Source organism: Heptranchias perlo, chromosome 13 (genome assembly GCF_035084215.1).
Source record: "Heptranchias perlo isolate sHepPer1 chromosome 13, sHepPer1.hap1, whole genome shotgun sequence".
Taxonomy (NCBI): Eukaryota; Metazoa; Chordata; class Chondrichthyes; order Hexanchiformes; family Hexanchidae; genus Heptranchias; species Heptranchias perlo.
The window spans coordinates 4,738,877-4,760,318 of NC_090337.1; the positions used below are offsets into that span (position 1 = coordinate 4,738,877).

The 21,442-nt window shown below is 48.0% G+C and overlaps 1 protein-coding gene across 5 annotated transcripts in view; it reads right to left on the minus strand.

Moving 5' to 3' along the window:
* The window catches only part of LOC137331230 (traf2 and NCK-interacting protein kinase-like), a 177,805-nt gene that overhangs the window by 65,034 nt on the left and 91,329 nt on the right, over nucleotides 1-21,442 (minus strand). For 4 of the 5 annotated variants that reach the window (XM_067994871.1, XM_067994870.1, XM_067994867.1 and 1 more), the window contains exons 8-13: nucleotides 21,021-21,075; nucleotides 20,799-20,877; nucleotides 18,073-18,248; nucleotides 17,353-17,419; nucleotides 14,313-14,520; nucleotides 10,207-10,323 (exon numbers count right to left, since the gene is read on the minus strand). In XM_067994871.1, coding sequence (XP_067850972.1) covers nucleotides 10,207-10,323; nucleotides 14,313-14,520; nucleotides 17,353-17,419; nucleotides 18,073-18,248; nucleotides 20,799-20,877; nucleotides 21,021-21,075 — 702 coding nt within the window. Of the gene's footprint in view, nucleotides 1-4,176; nucleotides 4,264-10,206; nucleotides 10,324-14,312; nucleotides 14,521-17,352; nucleotides 17,420-18,072; nucleotides 18,249-20,798; nucleotides 20,878-21,020; nucleotides 21,076-21,442 lie in introns of all 5 variants that reach the window. The other variant, XM_067994872.1, reaches the window with a different exon arrangement.

The following is a 21,442-nucleotide window of genomic DNA, read 5'->3' on the forward strand; positions in this document are numbered from 1 at the left end:
TGGGGTGGAGAGAGGAAGAGGAAAGGGGGAGGGGAGGCCAAGGTTCCAGGATTAGAGGGCACACGATGCTACATTGGCTGGAGCAGGCTGCAAACATGGGGAGGGAAGAGGCTTGGAGGGATTTGTAAACATAGAAAATAGAAAATAGGAGCAGGAGTAGGCCATTCGACTCTTCGGGCCTGCTGCACCATTCAATATGATCATGGCTGATCCTCTATCTCAATACCATATTCCCGCTCTCTCCCCATGCCCCTTGATGCATTTTATGTCTAGAAATCTATCTATCTCCTTCTTAAATATATTCAGTGACTTGGCCTCCACAGCCTTCTGTGGTAGAGAATTCCACAGGTTCACCACCCTCTGAGTGAAGAAATTTCTCCTCATCTCTGTCCTAAATGTCCTACCCCGTATCCTGAGACTGTGACCCCTCGATCTGGACCCCCATTTATCCACATTATACTGCACCTGCCATGTATTTGCCCACTCACTCAACTTGTCTAAATCGCCTTGAAGCCTCTTTGCATCCTCCTCACAACTCACAATCCCACCTAGTTTTGTGTCGTCAGCAAACTTGGAAACATTACATTTGGTTCCCTCATCCAAATCATTGGTATATATTGTGAATAGCTAGGGCCCAAGCACTGATCCCTGCGGTACCCCACTAGTCACTGCCTGCCACCCGGAAAAAGACCCATTTATTCCTACTCTCTGTTTCCTGTCTGTCAACCAATTTTCAATCCATGTCAGTATATTCCCCCCAATCCCATGTGCTTTAATTTTGCACACTAACCTCTTATGTGGGACTTTATCAAAGGCCTTCTGAAAATCCAAATAAACCACATCCACTGGTTCTCCCTTATCTATTCCACCAGTCACATCCTCAAAAAACTCCAGTAGGTTTGTCAAACATGATTTCCCTTTCATAAATCCATGTTGACTTTATCTAATCCCATTGATATTTCCTAAATGTCCTGATATGACATCCTTTATAATAGACTCTAACATTTTCCCTACTACTGATGTAGGGATTTAGGATTGAGTTGGGGGGATGGGAACTCAATGCAGGACAACGAGGTAATGGGCCAGTGAGACCTGTGCTTGGCGGAGTTTTAGATTCATAGAATAATACAGCACAGAAGGCGACCATTTGGCCCATCTTGACTGTGCCGGCTATCCAATCAGTCCCACTCCCCTGCCCTTTCCCCGTAGCCCTTCAATTTTACCTTTTCAAGTATTTATCCAATTCCCTTTTGAAAGTTACTATTGAATCTGCTTCCACCGCCCTTTCAGGCAGCGCATTCCAGATCAGAACAACTCGCTGCGTAAAAAAAATTCTCCTCATCTCCCCTCTCATTCTTTTGTCAATTACCTTAAATCTGAGTCCTCTGGTTACCGACCCTCCTGCCACTGGAAACAGTTTCTCCTTATTTACTCTATCAAAACCACTCGTGATTTTCAACACCTCTATTAAATCTCCTCTTAACCTTCTCTGTTCTAAGGAGAACAATCCCAGCTTCTCCAGTCTCTCCATGTAACTGAAGTCCCTCATCCCTGGTACCGTTCTGGTAAATCTCCTCTGCACCCTCTCTAAGGCCTTGACATCCTCCCTAAAGTGTGGTGCCCAGAATTGGACACAATTCTCCAGCTGAGGCCTAACCAGTGTTTTATAAAGGTTTAGCATAACTTCCTTGCTTTTGTACTCTATGCCTCCATTTATAAAGCCCAGGATTCCGTTTGCTTTTTTAACAGCCTTCTCAACTTGTCCTGCCATCTTCAAAGATTTGTGTACATACACCCCCAGGTCTCTCTGCTCCTGCACCCCGTTTAAAATTGTACCATTTAGTTTATATTGCCTCTCCTCATTCTTCCTACCGAAATGCATCACTTCACACTCCTCCAACAGAGTCGGGGTTTGTGTGAAGTGGATTTGGGAGGCCAATTAGGAAAGGCTGAGCCTGGAGGTAACAAGAGAGTGGATGAGGGTTTTGGTGGGGTGGGGAAAGGGCAGAGGCAGAGGTGGAAATAAACAGTCTTGGTGACAAGAGGTGACCAGGACCTATGAAAGGAATTAAGACTCAATCTTCATTAAAGCCACCCCGACTCACTTCAGACGAGATTCGGATTGCGAGTGCGGTGAAGCTTGACTGAAATAAGCCGTTGTCGACCAACCCAACCAATCACTGGATGCATTCATTCTTCCCACACATCCAACATTGGTCTTTGGGTTAAGGTTCATAAGAACATAAGAAATAGGAGCAGGAGTAGGCCATACGGCCCAATGAACCTGCTCCGCCAGTCAATAAGATCATGGCTGATCTTCGACCTCAACTCCACTTTCCCTTAGAGTCCAAATATCCAACGATCGCAGCCTTGAATATTTTCAACGACTGAGCATCCACAGCCCTCTGGGGTAGAGAATTCCAAAGATTCACAACCCTCTGAGTGAAGAAATTTCTCCTCATCTCAGTCCTAAATGGCCGACCCCTTATTCTGAGACTATGACCCCTAGTTCTAGACTCTCCAGCCAGGGGAAACAGCCTCTCAGCATCTACCCTGTCAAGCCCTCTAAGAATTTTATACGTTTTAATGAGATCACCTCTCACTCTTCTAAAGTCCATGATGTGGAGATGCCGGTGATGGACTGGGGTGGACAAATGTAAGGAGTCGTACAACACCAGGTTATAGTCCAACAGCTTTATTTGAAATTTCAAATAAAGCTGTTGGACTATAACCTGGTGTTGTACGACTCCTTACATTTCTAAACTCCAGTTAGATATTAGCCCTTTTGTCTCACTCTTCCCTGTGCAGATTTATGCAACATTATCAAAAACAATAATGTTCTGTCAGGATAGCAGTTAAAAGCAAATCAACATAATCCACGAACAACATCTTCCTCTACACTGTCCCATCAAACACTCCCAGGGCAGGTACAGCACGGGTTAGATACAGAGTAAAGCTCCCTCTACACTGTCCCATCAAACACTCCCAGGGCAGGTACAGCACGGGTTAGATACAGAGTAAAGCTCCCTCTACACCGTCCCATCAAACACTCCCAGGGCAGGTACAGCACGGGTTAGATACAGAGTAAAGCTCCCTCTACACTGTCCCATCAAACACTCCCAGGGCAGGTACAGCACGGGTTAGATACAGAGTAAAGCTCCCTCTACACCGTCCCATCAAACACTCCCAGGGCAGGTACAGCACGGGTTAGATACAGAGTAAAGCTCCCTCTACACTGTCCCATCAAACACTCCCAGGGCAGGTACAGCACGGGTTAGATACAGAGTAAAGCTCCCTCTACACTGTCCCATCAAACACTCCCAGGGCAGGTACAGCACGGGTTAGATACAGAGTAAAGCTCCCTCTACACCGTCCCATCAAACACTCCCAGGGCAGGTACAGCACGGGTTAGATACAGAGTAAAGCTCCCTCTACACTGTCCCATCAAACACTCCCAGGGCAGGTACAGCACGGGTTAGATACAGAGTAAAGCTCCCTCTACACTGTCCCATCAAACACTCCCAGGGCAGGTACAGCACGGGTTAGATACAGAGTAAAGCTCCCTCTACACTGTCCCATCAAACACTCCCAGGGCAGGTACAGGGTTAGATACAGAGTAAAGCTCCCTCTACACCGTCCCATCAAACACTCCCAGGGCAGGTACAGCACGGGTTAGATACAGAGTAAAGCTCCCTCTACACTGTCCCATCAAACACTCCCAGGGCAGGTACAGCACGGGTTAGATACAGAGTAAAGCTCCCTCTACACTGTCCCATCAAACACTCCCAGGGCAAGTACAGCACGGGTTAGATACAAAAGGAGGGAGGAGGGAGGAGGAGGAGGAGGAGAGAAGAGTCCTATTCAATATGACCAGTCCAGACCAGCTCTAATCAGATATTCTAAAACAAAACTGAATCACCACAATGATAGGGGATGGGAGAGAAGTCCATTCGAATATACTTCAACTCTTTCTACCCCCTCCTTTTCAAAAGGTCCTGAAAGAAGCCTGTTGGATGGTAATAGATCACCAGACATTTTCATTCCATCTCAGGCAAATATACAAATTGCACACTGGGGGACAACATCTATGAGTGGGGGGGGAGATTGGAGGTGGGGGTGTGGAGGGAGGGAGGATGGGTGAGCTTTAGTGGCAGGAAAAGAAGCTTTTCGCATTACCAGGAGGAGGGCCTGTTCCTGCAGTAGTTGCTGCTGCAAGATCTCTAACTGCCTCTGTTCTTCTTCTAACTGTCGTCTTATGTACTCCTGCAGGCGTCAAGAAGAAAGAGAGAGAGAGAGAGAGAGGGAAAGAGAGAGAGGGAGAGAAAAAAAAGAAAACAGGAACGATTTCAGAAAAGAAGGAGCAAGAGACAGGAAAACACTACAGTTCAAGAGCCCTGAACCAAACTGAACCAGGCCCAGTGCAGCCTCAGGTTTGGGTCTCCCCGTGGAGGATTCTACTGAAGTTCAGGGATTAATGAGGTCCCATCAATTTCCATCCTACAGTACCCCCCCACCCTGAGTAGCGAGGTGTTTTACCTGAATCAGTGTTCCAATCACATCTGGAATGGAAACTCAACTGTCCCACATCCTGGGGGCGAGGGGGTCCAATTGACTCCCAAGGGTGACAATGTTCGCTGGACAATGAAGCTAATTGGTGTTTCTTTTCTAAAGGCAAGAGGTTCAACACTTTCCGTCTCTCAGGGAATGCAGTAAATTTGGAATTTACTTTCGAAACCCTCCACAAGGAGACCTTCCCTTTCCCTTCCTCCCCTGCTCTGGGCGTGTGACCACGTTCAGTTCAATCTGACTCAGGTTTAAGACCGTAACAGTTCTAAAAAAAAACAAGGTACTTTTTTGGCAAGGTTTAAGGAATAAAGAGACTCCCAACAGACACAACCAGCACAGGCCGAAGTCAAGCTAAGAAAATCTTTCCAATCGCAACCCAATTGGCTACAGTTAACAGGATTTAATCCAGAATTTTAAGATTGTGCCCCCTTGTTCTGGATTTCCCCGCGAGCAGAGGTAATCGTTTCACTGTATCCACCTGATCGAACCCCTTTATCACTTTGAACCCCTCGATTAGATCACCCCCTATGGAGCACAGCGAAGAACATCAAATTTTCTTATTGACGTGGCGACTCTCAAGGCAGATTTCCCTCTCCGCTAAGCCGCTCCAGTGACGTCACGCCACATCACACAACACCACACAAGGTCCAGCTGACGGGGGTTGAGTGCATCCAAGTATCGTTTCAGAGGAAGCAGCCGACCTCGATACCTGCTGCAAAGCTGCAAAAAACCCCTGGACACCTTCTCTACTGGCTGGGGAGGCAGACTTCACTGAAAGACATGAAATAAAATTCAGGAAACTGCGTGGGAAGGTTGATGGCTCGGGCCTGTTGTCCAACTGTGGCCACAAAAGGCATCAACTAAGTACTGCTGCCTGACTGGACGTGTCAGAACTGGACGGAGATCCGGGGGAGGGGATTCAAGCACAACTTCTCCCACCAAATGTTGGCATGTATCCCCCCAACCCCGGACTTCCCTGGCCCTTCCAGGCATTGATTAAGAGGATCCTGATGCGAAGCAGAGCCAGAGTTGCCAACCCTCTAGGGATTGTCCTGGAGACTTCAGGAATTAAAGATTAATCTCTCGGACACTGCTGCGAGCAACAACTCCGGGAAGAAAAATCATAGGGTGAGTGTGTGTGCACGCGTGCGTGTGTGTGCGTGTGCGCGTGCGTGTGCATTTTTTCTTTTTCTTTTCAACATTTTTATTTATCGGTGATAAAAATAGGAGTTTGGGGGAAAAAAAGACTACTTGACAATCAAGATTCATTCAATTGATTCGTGAAGAAACTGCTTTTTCTCCAATTGGCTGCGGGAAGATGGCGAACTACAAGGATGGACATGTTGGCCATCCAATGGTGGGAGTTTTAAGGTGGGGGGAGGTGTTGGTGATTGGAGGTGGGATGTCATGTAATGACATTTCCAGGAATACAAAGATGGGAGGGAAAGTAGAGAGTGAGGAGGACATAAAAAACCTACAAGGGGATATAGACAGGCTGGGTGAGTGGGCGGAGATTTGGCAGATGCAATACAATATTGGAAAATGTGAGGGTATGGACTTTGGCAGGAAAAATCAGAGAGCAAGTTATTATCTTAATGGCGAGAAACTGGAAAGTACTGCAGTACAAAGGGATCTGGGGGTCCGAGTGCAAGAAAATCAAAAAGTTAGTATGCAGGTGCAGCAGGTGATCAAGAAGGCCAACGGAATGTTGGCTTTTATTGCTCGGGGGATAGAATATAAAAACAGGGAGGTATTGCTGCAGTTATATAAGGTATTGGTGAGACCGCACCTGGAATACTGCATACAGTTTTGGTGTCCATACTTAAGAAATGACATACTTGCTCTCGAGGCAGTACAACGAAGGCTCACTCGGTTAATCCCGGGGATGAGGGGGTGGACATATGAGGAGAGGTTGAGTAGATTGGGACTCTACTCATTGGAGTTCAGAAGAATGAGAGGCGATCTTATTGAAACATATAAGATTGTGAAGGGGCTTGATCGGGTGGATGCGGTAAGGATGTTCCCAAGGATGGGTGAAACTAGAACTAGGGGGCATAATCTTAGAATAAGGGGCTGCTCTTTCAAAACTGAGATGAGGAGAAACTTCTTCACTCAGAGGGTAGTAGGTCTGTGGAATTTGCTGCCCCAGGAAGCTGTGGAAGCTACATCATTAAATAAATTTAAAACAGAAATCAACAGTTTCCTGGAAGTAAAGGGAATTAGGGGTTACGGGGAGCGGGCAGGAAATTGGACATGAATTTAGATTTGAGGTTAGGATCAGATCAGCCATGATCTTATTGAATGGCGGAGCAGGCTCGAGGGGCCGATTGGCCTACTCCTGCTCCTATTTCTTATGTTCTTATGTTCTTATTAATACATCCAACCAGAGTTGGCAACCTTGATAGTTATCCCTCTGGTTCTTCTGCCCTTGGCTCTGCGTCCATCCCATCTACCCACTTTGTCATTTGGAAAGCCTGGTTTTTGCCCCATGATTGGATTCAGGTTCTGCAGCCTCCTTTCCCAACTCAAAGGCCTGAAACCTGTAGGCCAAGCTCTCGACTTTCCCATAATCTTTTTGACTACATTGGCTCCCGGTTCAGCAATGCCTCAATTATAAAATTCTCATCCTTGATTCCAAATCCCTCCATGGCCTCGCCCCTCCCTATCTCTGTAACCTCCTCCAGCCCTACAACCCTCTGAGATCTCTGCACTCCTCCAATTCTGGCCTCTTGCTCATCCCTGATTTTAATCGCTCCACCATTGGCGGCCGTGCCTTCAGCTGCCTGGGCTCTAAGCTCTGGAATTCCCTCCCTAAACCTCTCCGCCTCTCTACCTCTCTCTCCTCCTTTAAGATGCTCCTTAAAACCTACCTCTTTGACCAAGCTTTTGGTCACCTGTCCTATTATCTCCTTATGTGGCTCGGTGTCAAATTTTTGTTTGATAATCGCTCCTGTAAAGCACCTTGGGACGTCTTACTACATAAAAGGTGCTATATAAATGCAGGTTGTTGCTGCCTGTACGGTGACCTCAAAGAGACCCATCAGCAGTGTAACATCTTGGCTCTACCTCATGAGAGCATCACGAGCAGACACCCCCAGCTCTTTCCATTTTAAGCATTGTCGATGATTTTCTATTACGTGACACGTACTTATTAAGAGGACATGACTGTGGGGGAGTTTTATGAACATAAATATCTCTCTCTCTGTCTCCCACACAAGTGCTTTTAGAATCTCCCGTGCCTGATGGGAGAGACGATGTTTAAATTGATTCCCTGGATCTCTGCGCAGATCAGATTTTTCAAGCTGGAGGGAGGTCACTGGTCAGCGAGTGACGCCATTAAAGTGACAGGCCCAGTCCCATGTCGGGGTTGCCAACCCTCCAGGATTGCCCTGGAGTCTCCAGGAATTAAAGGTTAATCTTCAGGACACTGCTGCGAGCAACACCTGGGAGAGAAAAATCATCGGGGCTTTAAAAAAAATTATTTGAACACTTTTGTTTACTAGTTATAAAAATATTGGAGATGGGAAAAAAGGCTGTTTGACCGACAGTCAAGAATCATCCAATCGGTTGACGAAGAGCCTGTTCGCTTTCCGATTGGCCGTGGGAAGGTGGGGCACCGCAAGGATGGACATGTCGTGCGACCAATGGCGGGCTGGTTGGGGGCAAGAGATCATGTGATGAAACCTCCAGGAATACGTCCAATCAGAGTTGGCAACCCAAGTCCCATTTGGTCAGTTATTGAGTCACTCTGTACAGACCCTCGCTGGGCTCGGAGTCTCACCGCTTTGTACCAGCTGCCAGGGGGTAAGTACCAATCCCCAGTCACCCAGCTCACCGTCACCCTTGCTAAGACCCACCCCTCAATCGTCCAGTCTCCACAGGGGGAATGAGTGAGAAGGGCTGAAAATTACACACAGCTTCTCCTAACAGGAAATGAAGTGTCTTTTTTTCCTCCTCCAACGTTCCCTTCTGACTCCTCCTCTCTCAAAAAGGCAATGACCCATCTGGAGACTGGGTTCAGGAAGGATATATTGGCCTTGGAGGGGGTGCAGCACAGATTCACCAGAATAATACTGGGGCTAAAAGGGTTAAATTATGAGGACAGGTTGGATAGACCAGACTTATATTCCCTCGAGTTCAGAAGATTAAGGGGTGATCTAATCGAGGTATTTAAAATGATTAAATGATTCAATAGGTTTGATAGAAAGAAACTATTTCCTCTGGTGGGAGAGTCCAGAACAAGGAGGCACAATCTTAAAATTAGACCTAGGCCGTTCAGGAGTGAAATCAGGAAGCATTTTTTCCACACAATGGGGAGTGGAAATCTGGAACTCTCTCCCCCCAAAAAAAGCTGTGGATGCTGGGGGTCAATTGGAGCTTTCAAAACTGAGATCGATAGATTTTTGTTGGGTAAGGGTATCGAGGGATATGGGGCAAAGGAGGGTAAATTAAGTTAAGAAACAGATCAGCCGTGATCTGACTGAATGCCAGAACAGGCTCGAAGGGCTGAATGGCCTCCTCCTGTTCCTATGACCTTGTTGACCTTACCCGGTACAAAAACTCAGCCTGATCCGTCCCCCACCCAACATCCAGAAGGTACTTTTGCCTGGGGGTGGGCGGCAGGGGGGTGGGCGGCAGGAACCCGGCCTGATTTCCACCCCAGCCCGTTACCCAGGGCACTGAGGCCAACAGCATTGGCCCACCGCAATCATAGCTAAGACCATCGGGGACAGAGGGGGGGGGGAAGTGGGGGTCTTTGGATAGTGATGAGCTGATTCAGGGGTACGGTGCTGTTACTGGACTAATAATCCAGAGAACGTGAGTTCAAATCCTACCATCGGCAGTCAGTTTCAGAATTTGAATTCAGTTTTTAAAAATCTGGTCTCAGTAAAAGTGACCATGAAGCTGTCGGATTGTGGTAAAAACCCAACTGGTTCACTGATGTCCTTTAGGGAAGGAAACCTGCCGTCCTTACCCGGTCTGGGCCTATATGAGACTCCAGTCCCACATCAATGTGGTTGACTCTTAACTGCCCCCTGAAGTGGCCCAGCAAGACACTCAGTTACATCAAACTGCTAGAAGTCCCATCATCACCTTCTCAGGGCAACTTGGGATGGGCAATGAATTCCGGCTTTGCCAGAAACACCCACATCCCGAGAAGGAATTAAGAACAAGTTTGGGGATCTCCTTGGCCAGTGAAGCTCAGTACTGGGAGAAAATTCAGTTCCTTACAGTCTTTAAAACCTTTATCCAATTAGCTTGGCGATCATTAGGTGGAGGAAGCGACAGGGATCATTCATTGGTTTCCTGCTTGCATCTCCCAGTGCACAAAAATGCTTCCAAGATTGACAGACAGACAGATAAGTTTTCACAGATGTGGAGACCGGTGGAAACCAATATTTGAGCTGGAACTGAACCACAACTGGTCATAAATAGTTGTGACATTGCCAACAATGCAGAATGCACTGGGTAAAAATGGCAGCCCTGGCGACCGGTGCATTGGGAAATGCAGAACATCGGGAGAATGGGAATAAAGTAAGAAGGAAGTTCAGAGACAATTTATTTCAAGAGGGTGTCTCACGCAAACCACTTCCCCGCTCAAACAAAATGTAAATCCAGTCACTCACGAATCGAGCTCACCTGTTCCCGCTCGGCTACTCGCCTCTCCTCCTCCCTCTGGAGCCTCTCCATCTCCTCGTAACGCCTCCTTTGCTCCCTCTCCTGCTGCTTGCGGTGCTCTCGTTCCCTTCGTTGTTGCTAGGATACCAGAGAGTAACATAGAGTGAGTGTGAGAAATGGGGGTGGGGTGGGGTTACTAGGTAGCCATGAAAAGCAGTAACTCTGGCCGATTATTCCCCCCCGCCCCCTCCTCACTGTCAAAAGGGGTGCTGAGGGCCAATTGTGGTGTCAAAGCTCAGATGAGCTAAACCAGCACAGACCAGACATGGAGCCTTATGGTCTGTTACAGCACAAGGCATGACGTCTGGGATCTTGCTGTGCGAGATAGTTACTCTCCCTTATGCATTAACAGCGGGTCTGAGAGCAGATATTTTGTACCAAAGTCTCGGTTCAGTATCATTTGAGGACAAACATTTTGTGCAGTATCATTTGTTCTGGGATTGTTCTCCTTAGAGCAGAGGTTAAGGGGAGATTTAACAGAGGTGTTCAAAATCATGAACGATTTTGATAGAGTAAATAAGGAGAAACTGTTTCCAGTGGCAGGAGGGTCGGTAACCGGAGGACACAGATTTAAGGTGATCGGCAAAAGAACCAGAGGGGAGATGAGGAGAATGTTTTTTACGCAGCGAGTTGTTATGATCTGGAATGCGCTGCCTGAAAGGGCGGTGGAAGCAGATTCAATAGTAACTTTCAAATGGTAATTGGATAAACACTTGAAAGGAAAAAATTTGCAGGGCTCTGGGGAAAGAGCAGGGGATTGGGTCTAATTGGATAGCTCTTTCAAAGAGCTTGCACAGGCACGATGGGCCGAATGGCCTCCTTCTGTGCTGTACGACTGTATTTGATTTGAGGACGTGTGCTCGCTAAGAGCTTGACGCAAAATGTCCGCTCCTGGGCTTCCTCCAATCAGTAGATTTAAACTATCAGCACGAGATACACTGATGGCTGTTTCTTACAGTTCCGGGTCAAACGGGTAATCCTTCTCTGTAACGAGGAGTTCACACTTTCAAGAGAGGGCGAGAGAAAAAAAAAATACTCGCCATCAGGAAAGGAGGAATTGTGCGTTTTAAAATATTGTTCACTTAAAGTCGAGTCGAGCGACTGCTCTCCCCTGAGCACAGGAAGGTGAATGAATTCGAGATCGGGAATCTTCAATCCTCTGCAACCGTCCGGATCTCCTCAAGGGGGCAGCAGTGTACACGGGTTTAAACGTCTCCTTCACCATCTCCCAACAACTCAACTCCTCAGCTCTAAATAAAGGGGGTGTCGTCCATTGCTCAAAGACCAAAACCAGATGAGATGGGGGCAATAGTGTTGGAGGGGCAAGAGGGGCAAGAGGCTTTGTAGCCATTAAAATGATTCATTGTTAAGCATTAAAGTCTCTACACAAGAGCCCGGAGCAGAGTGGGCGTGGGGAGGAATTAACTGGCGCATGTCTGGGTCTGTTCTATCTTTCTATCATCTGTTCAGTCAACAACTCCATTATCGTTGTATCCTGCGACTACCAGGATGGTAGAAGGTGAACAAGATGGACCTCGGTCTTTCTCATCTCGTAATCCTCATCTCCCCAAGTGTCGCTGCGACAAGGAGGCCCAGAAAAAAAATAAGGACACAACCTCATTAGCAGCTTTGCTTATCGCTGCGCTGTGGCTAATCACTTAATCGCTGGATACAAGCCACCAGCTTCCAGTGCGCTAGGCTTGCTGACTCAGCCATTCACTCCAGACGGCCAGTCTCACTCGCAGAGAGAGCCAAACAGGAAGCAGCCATCCATTCCCTTCCTGTCTGACTCGGAACAACAGCCTCATTCAAACACTTAGCGACTTGCCAAGACAAAAGGACCTCGTTTCGATCAAGCTCCGAGCTAGTCACCTTCCCTGCTGTTCGTCCACACAGTTCCACACGTGTGTGTCACTCAACTGCACACGTGTGTGTCACTCAACTGCACACCAGTGACATGGGGGAACCAAGTCCCAGAGGGTAAAGGAGGAGAAGCAGACCAGAGATCGGTGAGCAGTAAATATAAAACAGATCTCAGCCAGAAAACTTTATTCACTGAGGGAGAAGTGTGTGAATTGGATCAACATGGTACCAGGGATGAGCGACTTCAGTTATGTGGAGAGACTGGAGAAGCTGGGATTGTCCTCCTTAGAACAGAGGAGATTTGATAGAGGTGTTCAAAATTATGAAGGATTTTGATAGAATGAATAAGGAGAAACTGTTTCCAGAGGCAGAAGGTTCGGTAACCAGAGGACACAGATTGAAGGTGATCGACAAAAGAGCCAGAGGGGGAGATGAGGAAACATTTTGTTTTTACGCAGCGAGTTGTTCTGATCTGGAATGCGCTGCCTGAAAGGGCGGTGGAAGCAGATTCAATAATAACTTTCAAAAGGGAATTGGATAAATACTTGAAAAGAAAAAGTTTTCAGGGATATGGGGAAAGAGCAGGGGAGTGGGACTAATTGGAGAACTCTTTCAAAGAGTCGGGACAGACACATAAGAACATAAGAAATAGGAGCAGGAGTAGGCCAATCGGCCCCTCGAGCCTGCTCCGCCATTCAATAAGATCATGGCTGATCTGATCCTAACCTCAAATCTAAATTCATGTCCAATTTCCTGCCCGCTCCCCGTAACCCCTAATTCCCTTTACTTCTAGGAAACTGTCAATTTCTGTTTTAAATTTATTTAATGATGTAGCTTCCACAGCTTCCTGGGGCAGCAAATTCCACAGACCTACCACCCTCTGAGTGAAGAAGTTTCTCCTCATCTCAGTTTTGAAAGAGCAGCCCCTTATTCTAAGATTATGCCCCCTAGTTCTAGTTTCACCCATCCTTGGGAACATCCTTACTGCATCCACCCGATCAAGACCCTTCACAATCTTATATGTTTCAATAAGATCGCCTCTCATTCTTCTGAATTCCAATGAGTAGAGTCCCAATCTACTCAACCTCTCCTCATATGTCCACCCCCTCATCCCCGGGATTAACCGAGTGAACCTTCTTTGTACTGCCTCGAGAGCAAGTATGTCTTTTCTTAAGTATGGACACCAAAACTGTATACAGTATTCCAGGTGCGGTCTCACCAATACCTTATATAACTGCAGCAATACCTCCCTGTTTTTATATTCTATCCCCCGAGCAAAAAAAGCCAACATTCCGTCTTCCTTCTTGATCACCTGCTGCACCTGCATACTAACTTTTTGATTTTCTTGCACTGGGACCCCCAGATCCCTTTGTACTGCAGTACTTTCCAGTTTCTCGCCATTAAGATAATAACTTGCTCTCTGATTTTTCCTGCCAAAGTGCATAACCTCACATTTTCCAATATTGTATTGCATCTGCCAAATCTCCGCCCACTCACCCAGCCTGTCTATATCCCCTTGTAGGTTTTTTATGTCCTCCTCACTCTCCACTTTCCCTCCCATCTTTGTATCATCTGCAAACTTTGATACGTTACACTCGGTCCCCTCCTCCAAATCGTTAATATAGATTGTAAAGAGTTGGGGACCCAGCACCGACCCCTGCGGAACACCACTGGCTACTGAAAAGACAGCAGCTCCGACAGTGCAGCACTCCCTCAGTACTGCACTGGAAGTGTCAGCCTGGATTTTGTGCTCAAGTCTTTGGAGTGGGGGCTCGAACCCACGACCTTCTGATTCTGAGGCAAGAGTGCTGCCCACTGAGCCACAGGCTGACAATTAAGGGCCGAATGGCCTCCTTCTAAGCTGTCTGATTCTATGAACAAAGTAATGGGTTAAAATGAAGAGAGAGATTGGATCTTATTCAGAATGCAACCCGATTGAGAAAATAAAAAGCTGTTGAGCTGCTTCAGGGGCATAACTGTGTCTGCTGGTTGAGAATGGTGATCAGGATTGGCTTGGTTGTGATGCTACCTGCAGCCAAATAGCCTACCAGTGGTTACTGACCCATACCTTGCAGGAAGGCCCACTCGGGCAGTGTTCTGAAGGGCCTTCAGTGCCCATTGAAACGTGACCCCAGCAAGGATTAGCGCCTCGAAGAGTCAAGGCCGAAACCCCCTCCCTCCGCCCCGCCCTTTTCCCCCGTTACCTCCTCCAATCTCCGCCGCTGCTCCTTCTGCTCCTCGATGCGCTTCTGCCGCTCGGCCAGCAGCTGCCGCTTGTGCTCCTCGTTCTCCCGCTGCTGTTGCTCCTGCTGCTGCTGCCTCCTGATCGCCTCCGACCTCTCCTTGTTGGCCAGCTGCAGCCGCAGGAAGTCCCGACGCAGGGTCGACTCGCCCGGCAGGTTCACAATGGAGCTGCTCGTTGTGGGGGAGGGAGAGAGCGGGGGAGAGGGGGGGTGGGGGGAGAGGTGGGGGGAGAGCGGGAGGTGGGGGGAGAGCGGGAGGAGAGGGGGAGAGCGGGAGGAGAGGGGGAGAGCGGGAGAGTGGGAGGAGAGCGGGAGAGTGGGAGGAGAGCGGGAGAGTGGGGGGAGAGCGGGAGGCGGGGGGAGAGGGGGAGAGCGGGAGGCGGGGGGAGAGGGGGAGAGCGGGAGGCGGGGGGAGAGGGGGAGAGCGGGAGGCGGGGGGAGAGGGGGAGAGCGGGAGGCGGGGGGAGAGGGGGAGAGCGGGAGGCGGGGGGAGAGCGGGAGGAGAGGGGGAGGAGAGGGGGAGGCGGGGGGAGAGCGGGAGGCGGGGGGAGAGCGGGAGAGTGGGAGGAGAGCGGGAGAGTGGGAGGAGAGTGGGAGAGCGGGAGGAGAGGGGGAGAGCGGGAGGCGGGGGGAGAGCGGGAGGAGAGGGGGAGAGCGGGAGGAGAGGGGAAACACATTGGTTAAATCACCGAGCTATCGGAGGAGCAGGCCCCAAGAACACTTGATGTTGACACTAGGGGTCCAGAATTGAGAAACTCTGACCTCAATGATCACAACAGTCTTCAGATTGGCTGCTTAGGTCATTATAATTATATCTGCATTAAGAAAGAAAAGACTTGCATTTCTATAGCGCCTTTCACCATCTCAGGACGTCCCAAAGCACTTTACAGCCAATGAAGTACTTTTGAAGTGTAGTCGCTGTTGTAATGTAGGAAAACGCGGCAGCCGATTTGCGCACAGCAAGATCCCACAAACAGCAATGAGATAAATGGCCAGATAATCTATTTTAGTGATGTTGGTTGAGGGACTAATATTGGCCCCAGGACACCGGGGAGAACTCCCCTGCTCTTCTTCGAAATAGCGGCCGTGGGATCTTTTACATCCACCTGAGAGGGCAGACGGGGCCTTAACATGGCTTAACATCTCATCTGAAAGACGGCACCTCCAACAGTGCTGCACTCCCTCAGTACTGCACTGGGAGTGTCGGCCTAGATTTTGTCTCTCTGGAGAATGTTGACGAGGCCACCTCGTCATCGTAATGGGAACGGCTTTTCTTCCAATGGGCCTGAAATATCCAGGACCTGCTTACATCGTAATGACATCACTGGCACAACGATATGTTTGACATGATTTACAATCTCCACGCCATCCAATCCCAGGCAAATAACTTCCCGGGAACTTTTATATGGGCGCGACCTTTAATTTGAAGTCAACAGACCAAAGGAGGGGCCAGGCATGAAATGAATTAGTGAAAGGTCACTGAGATTGGTGGACGACTTAACTCCGCCCATGTGCCGTCGGGGTGTTTGGGGGTGGGGGTGGGGGGAGGGGTTTCCGTCGGGGAGTACAAGTACAGCAGACCCCCCTCCCCAAACCAAGGAAACGTTTGGGTGGGTCAAAACCGGGTGCTGAGACCACGAGGTGTCGCCAACTTGCCCAAGGGCCTGTTTTGGGCTCCCTGGATGTTGGGCTGTCTCTTAACTTTTCACTCATTGGGCTCAACACGAAATATACCAATAAACTAAGTAAGCACCAGAAACGGGAACAACGACTGGGAAAAGAGGTGGAAAATTGGTAACAGCCCTTCTGGGTTTGGTCACAGTTTCCTACATTATAACAGTGACTACCCTTCAACGAGGAGCTGGGGTGTCCTGGGCCAATATTTATCCCTCAACATCACTAAAACAGATGATCTGGTCATTTATCTCATTGCTGTTTGTGGGATCTTGCTGTGCGCAAATTGGCTGCCACGTTTCCTAAATTACAACAGCGACTACACTTCAAAAGTACTTCATTGGCTGTAAAGCACGCTGGGACGTCCCGAGGTCATTATAGAAAGGCAAGCTCTTTCTATTTCTGCTGGTTGAACATGTGACCAAGTCAGTCTCCAACAGGTAAATTTTTATTCTGATCATTGTTTGAATAATAATCATGATGTGGAGATGCCGGTGATGGACTGGGGTTGACAATTGTAAACAATTTTACAACACCAAGTTATAGTCCAGCATCGTTCACCTGACGAAGGAGGAAGCCTCCGAAAGCTTGTGAATTTAAAATAAAATTGCTGGACTATAACTTGGTGTTGTAAAATTGTTTACAATTGAATAATAATCATTTGACCAAATGGGGGGAGTGGGATTGGGTGATGAATGAGGAAGTATCAAGCAAAGCTTTTCAAAAAAAAAATCATTCTCTGGATGTGGGCATCGCTGGCAAGGCTGGCATTTATTACCCGTCCCCTGGTTGCCCTGAGAGGGTGGCCATGGGCCTTCTTTTTGAACCGCTGGTAGCAGGTTTGATACAACTAAGTGTCTTGCTGGGCCACTTCAGAGGGCAGTTAAGAGTCAAGTACTTTGGTGTGAGACTGGAGTCACATATAGGCCCAGCCCGGGTAAGGACGGCAGGTTTCCTTCCCTAAAGGGACATCAGTGAACCAGTGGGGTTTTTACGACAATCCAACAGCCTCATGGTCACTTTTACTGAGACCAGGGGGAAACTCCCTTGTTGTTTTTCGAAATAATGGCCGTGGGATCTTTTACGTCCACCTGAGGGGGCAGACGGGGCCTCGGTTTAACATCTCACCTGAAAGATGGCACCTCCGTCAGTGCAGGGCTCGCTCAGTACTGGCACTGGGAGTGTCAGCCCGGATGGTGTGCCCAAGTCTCTGGACTGGGGACACCAAATACAATGAGGCAACGCAACTTTCCACTTAATTCAGTGAACAAACCAGAAGTAGCAACGTTTTCTCCTCGCCTGCTCCATTCTTTTCTTGCTCAGTTACCTTGGTTCTCCAATGTCACCTTCCTCCTCCTCTTCCTCACTCCCGCTGTATTCGTACTCCGTCTCATCTGAGGTAATCAGAAAAGGTTATTCGTTATTTTAGGCTACACGAAACAACAACTTGCATTTATTTTGCGCCTTTAACGTAGTAAAACGTCCCGAGGCTCTTCACAGGAGCGATTATCAAACAAAATTTGACACCGAGCCACATAAGGAGATATTAGGACAGGTGACCAAAAGCTTGGTCGAAGAAGTAGGTTTTAAGGAGCCTTTTAAAGGAGGAGAGAGAGGTAGAGAGGTTTAGGGAGGGAACTCCAGAGCTTAGGGCCCAGGCAGCTGAAGGCAGAGATAAGGAGGGGCGAGGCCATGGAGGGATTTGAAAACAATGAAAATTATAAAATCGAGGCGTTCCTGGAGGGGGAGCCAATGTAGGTCAGCGAGCACAGGGGGTGATGGGTGAACGGGACTTGGTGCGAGTTAGGATACGGGCAACAGAGTTTTGGACAAGCTCAAGTTTATGGAGGGTGGACGATGGGAGTTGGGGCAGGAGAGCATTGGAAGAGTCAGCAGAAGAGTGTGGAGCTATCGAGGGGCACCTGGATTGTTGCTGGAGATGCAGTGTTCTGGGTTTTGCCGTTGCCACTTGCACCATCCCAATCTATCTCCACAAGAAAAACAAAAGCAGGATCTCCAGCAGTCGCTGTTCCAATTCTTCACTCACCTTTCTCACCCCTTTTCTTCTTCGTCCTGTCAATATGGTCCTTGAGCTGGATACGGACCTGCCTCTCATTGGGTTGGTCCCTGATGAATGGGTGTTTTAGCAGCTGATCTGTAGCCGGCCTCTGCCCGTGATTCTTCACCAAGCAACCCTCGATGAAAGATACAAACTTCTTTGACCTGGGGAAGAGTTAAGGGAGACTGTTGAGCAGGAAAATCCCCGATGGGAACAGAGAGATTTTCATCGGACACCAGTATCGCTGCAGGCCTGACACCAGCCAAGTTCATCCCTGTAACCTATGGATTCTCCTCTTCAAACAACTAACTTGTTTGTCCTGGGATTTGATCCCTTCACCACAGTGATCAATTTGCCTGGATTGGTTTTGTCAATTCCCTTAATTATCATAGAATCAAACAGCACAGAAGGAGGCCATTCAGCCCATTGTGCCTGTGCCGGCTCTTTGAAAGAGCTATCCAATTAGTCCCACACCCCCTGCTCTTTCCCCGTAGCCCTGCAAATTTTTCCTTAAATTTGTGTCCTCTGGTTACCGACCCTTCTGCCAGTGGAAACAGTTTCTCCTTATTTACTCTATCAAAACCCCTCATAATTTTGAACACCTCTATTAAATCTCCCCTTAACTGTCTCTACTCAAAGGAGAACAATCCCATCTTCTATAGTCCCACTGCGTAATGGAAACCCCTCATTCCAGGTACCTTGAAAACTTCGAAAGAAAATAAACTCAACTTCTTTCCTTAACCGTTCACTCATGACAGAAATTCCAGATTCTCGGATTCCTCCCGGTGGTCTGCTCTCAGCCTCTGGAGATGCACAAGATCATCGAGGGGAGGCAACTTGGATTTTTTTTTAAAAAGGCAAGTCGTGTTTGGCAGATTTGACAGTGTTTTTGTTGAGGTGACCAATAATGTAGATAAAGGGAATGCAGAAGGAATTCGATAAGGTGACTCAAGTGGGCACTTGTCACAAAAACTTGGGCAGATGGTACAGGACGAAATGTAGCAAGCATGAGTTCAGAAGATTGAAGAGTGATCTAATCAAGGTATTTAAAATGATCAAGGGATTTGATAGGGCAGATAGAGAGAAATTATTTCCTCCGGTGGGGGAATCCAGAACAAAGGGGGCATAATCACAAATTTAGAGCAGGGCCATTCAGGAGTGAAATCAGGAAGCACTTCTTCACACAAAGGGGAGTGGAAATCTGGAACTCTCTCCCCCCAAAAAGGCTGTGGATGCTGGGGGTCAATTGGAGCTTTCGAGACTGAGCTTGATAGATTTTTGTTGGGTAAGGGTATCGAGGGATATGGGGCAAAGGCAGGTAAATGGCATTGAGGTACAGATCAGTCAAAATCTGATTGAATGGCAAAGCAGGCCTGAGGGGCTGAATGGCCTCCTCCTGTTCCTAAAAAAAGTTGGTTGATGGATAGGAAACAAGATGATTTGGACTTGGGCAGAGGAAGCTTGAGGGTTAGCTTTGGATTGATACAGGGCTGTAGGGTAGAGCGGGGCAATGGGATTAGTTTGGGATTGATACAGGGCTATGGGGAGAGAGCGGGGCAGTGGGATTAGTTTGGGATTGACACAGGGCTATGGGGAGAGAGCGGGGCAGTGGGATTAGTTTGGGATTGACACAGGGCTATGGGGAGAGAGTGGGGCAGTGGGATTAGTTTGGGATTGATACAGGGCTTTGGGGAGAGAGCAGGGCAGTGGGATTAGTTTGAGATTGATACAGGGCTATGGGGAGAGAGCGGGGCAGTGGGATTAGTTTAGAACCATTCGAACAAAAAGCCGGCACAGACACGATGGGCCGATTGGCCTCTTTTTGTGCTGTAAACCTCTAGAGTTCCCAAAAGCAACAATAAACTCTCTATCCAGGACTATCAGAAGCCAACATCAGTAACCCGCAATACCAGCATCAATACAAGCCTGGTACCACTCACCCCAATGAATAGTGCAGTCCTGGCACCGGCAATCTAATGCCAACACTGCCACAAGGCTGGCACCAGAAAACCAAATTGCCAACTGCCATACCGCATCTGCCATCAGTACTAGTGAAGCAGTAGCCATTAATGCCCTAGACAGTCTTAAATCAAAATAATAAATCCCCAGTGATGACTGCCTTTCCTTACATAGGAGCAGGAGGAGGCCATCCAGCCCCTCGATCCTGTTCTGTCATTCAATTAGATTATGGCTGATCTGTATCTTAACTCCATTTACCCGCCTTGGTTCTGTAACCCTTAATACCCTTGCCCAACAAAAATCAATCTCAGTTTTTAAATTTTCTATCGATCCCCAGCCTCAACAGCCTTTTGGGGGAGAGAGTTCCAGATTTCCACTCCCCTTTGTGTGAAGAAGTGCTTCCTGACATCACCCCTGAACGGCCCAGCTCTAATTTTAAGGTTATGCCCCACCAGAGGAAATAGTTTCTCCCTAACTAGCCTATCAAATCCTTTAATCATCAATAAACACCTCACTTAGGTCACCCCTTAATCTTCTACATTCGAGGGAATACAAGCCGAGTCTATGCAACCTGTCCTCATAACTTGACCCTTTCAGCCTCTTCTGGTTGGGCTGGATTCATTACGTGTGGCGGGAACTCATTACGTGTCTAATTCCAGCACCCTGAAGAATGGATCTTCACCATCGCCCTTTCGTGAACAGGTTCCATCACCACCGCACAGTCACAGGACAGGCGTCCACCTGGCAATACTCACCACTTCTTCGACTTTAATCGAGGTGGTGGGTTCCTCGGGATGAGGAACAGTGCCCTCATCGGGTGCATGTCACACAGGGCTATAGAATAAAGAGAGGGAGAGACAGTGTGAGAGAGAGAGGAGAGAGAGAGACAAGAGGAACTGTGAAAAATCGGGCAAAAAAAAAAAGAAAAAAAGTTGAACGTTTCCTGAAGTGAGAAAGAACCAAAAACGGAGACTTACGAGGAGCCCCTTCCGCCATCTCGATAGCTGTAATCCCCAAAGACCACAAATCACTCTGTAAACACAAACAGAAGGATCGTTATAAAGCGGGGGGAAGTTAAACAAAAAAAAAAGCTCTCGCAAAATGTTTGGTTCTGCCTGTTTGTGACAGATGGGGTTGGAATAAAGAGACCACAGGCTCTTCACTCAATGAAGTATTCAATCCTATGTTGAAAATCTCCTTTCACCAATCTTCTTCCCCTGTCTCTTGAAGGTGCTGACCTATGTTGGGATAAAGGATGCACAGTTCCATAGTCACTAAAGGCCCCCCTTAAACCTCACCCACTATGAATCCCTCATTTGTGACCTTAGACAGGGAGTGTTGGTTTGCTATTCCAACAATAACCACTGGCATTAAACATTATAAAATGTCCTAAGGCGCT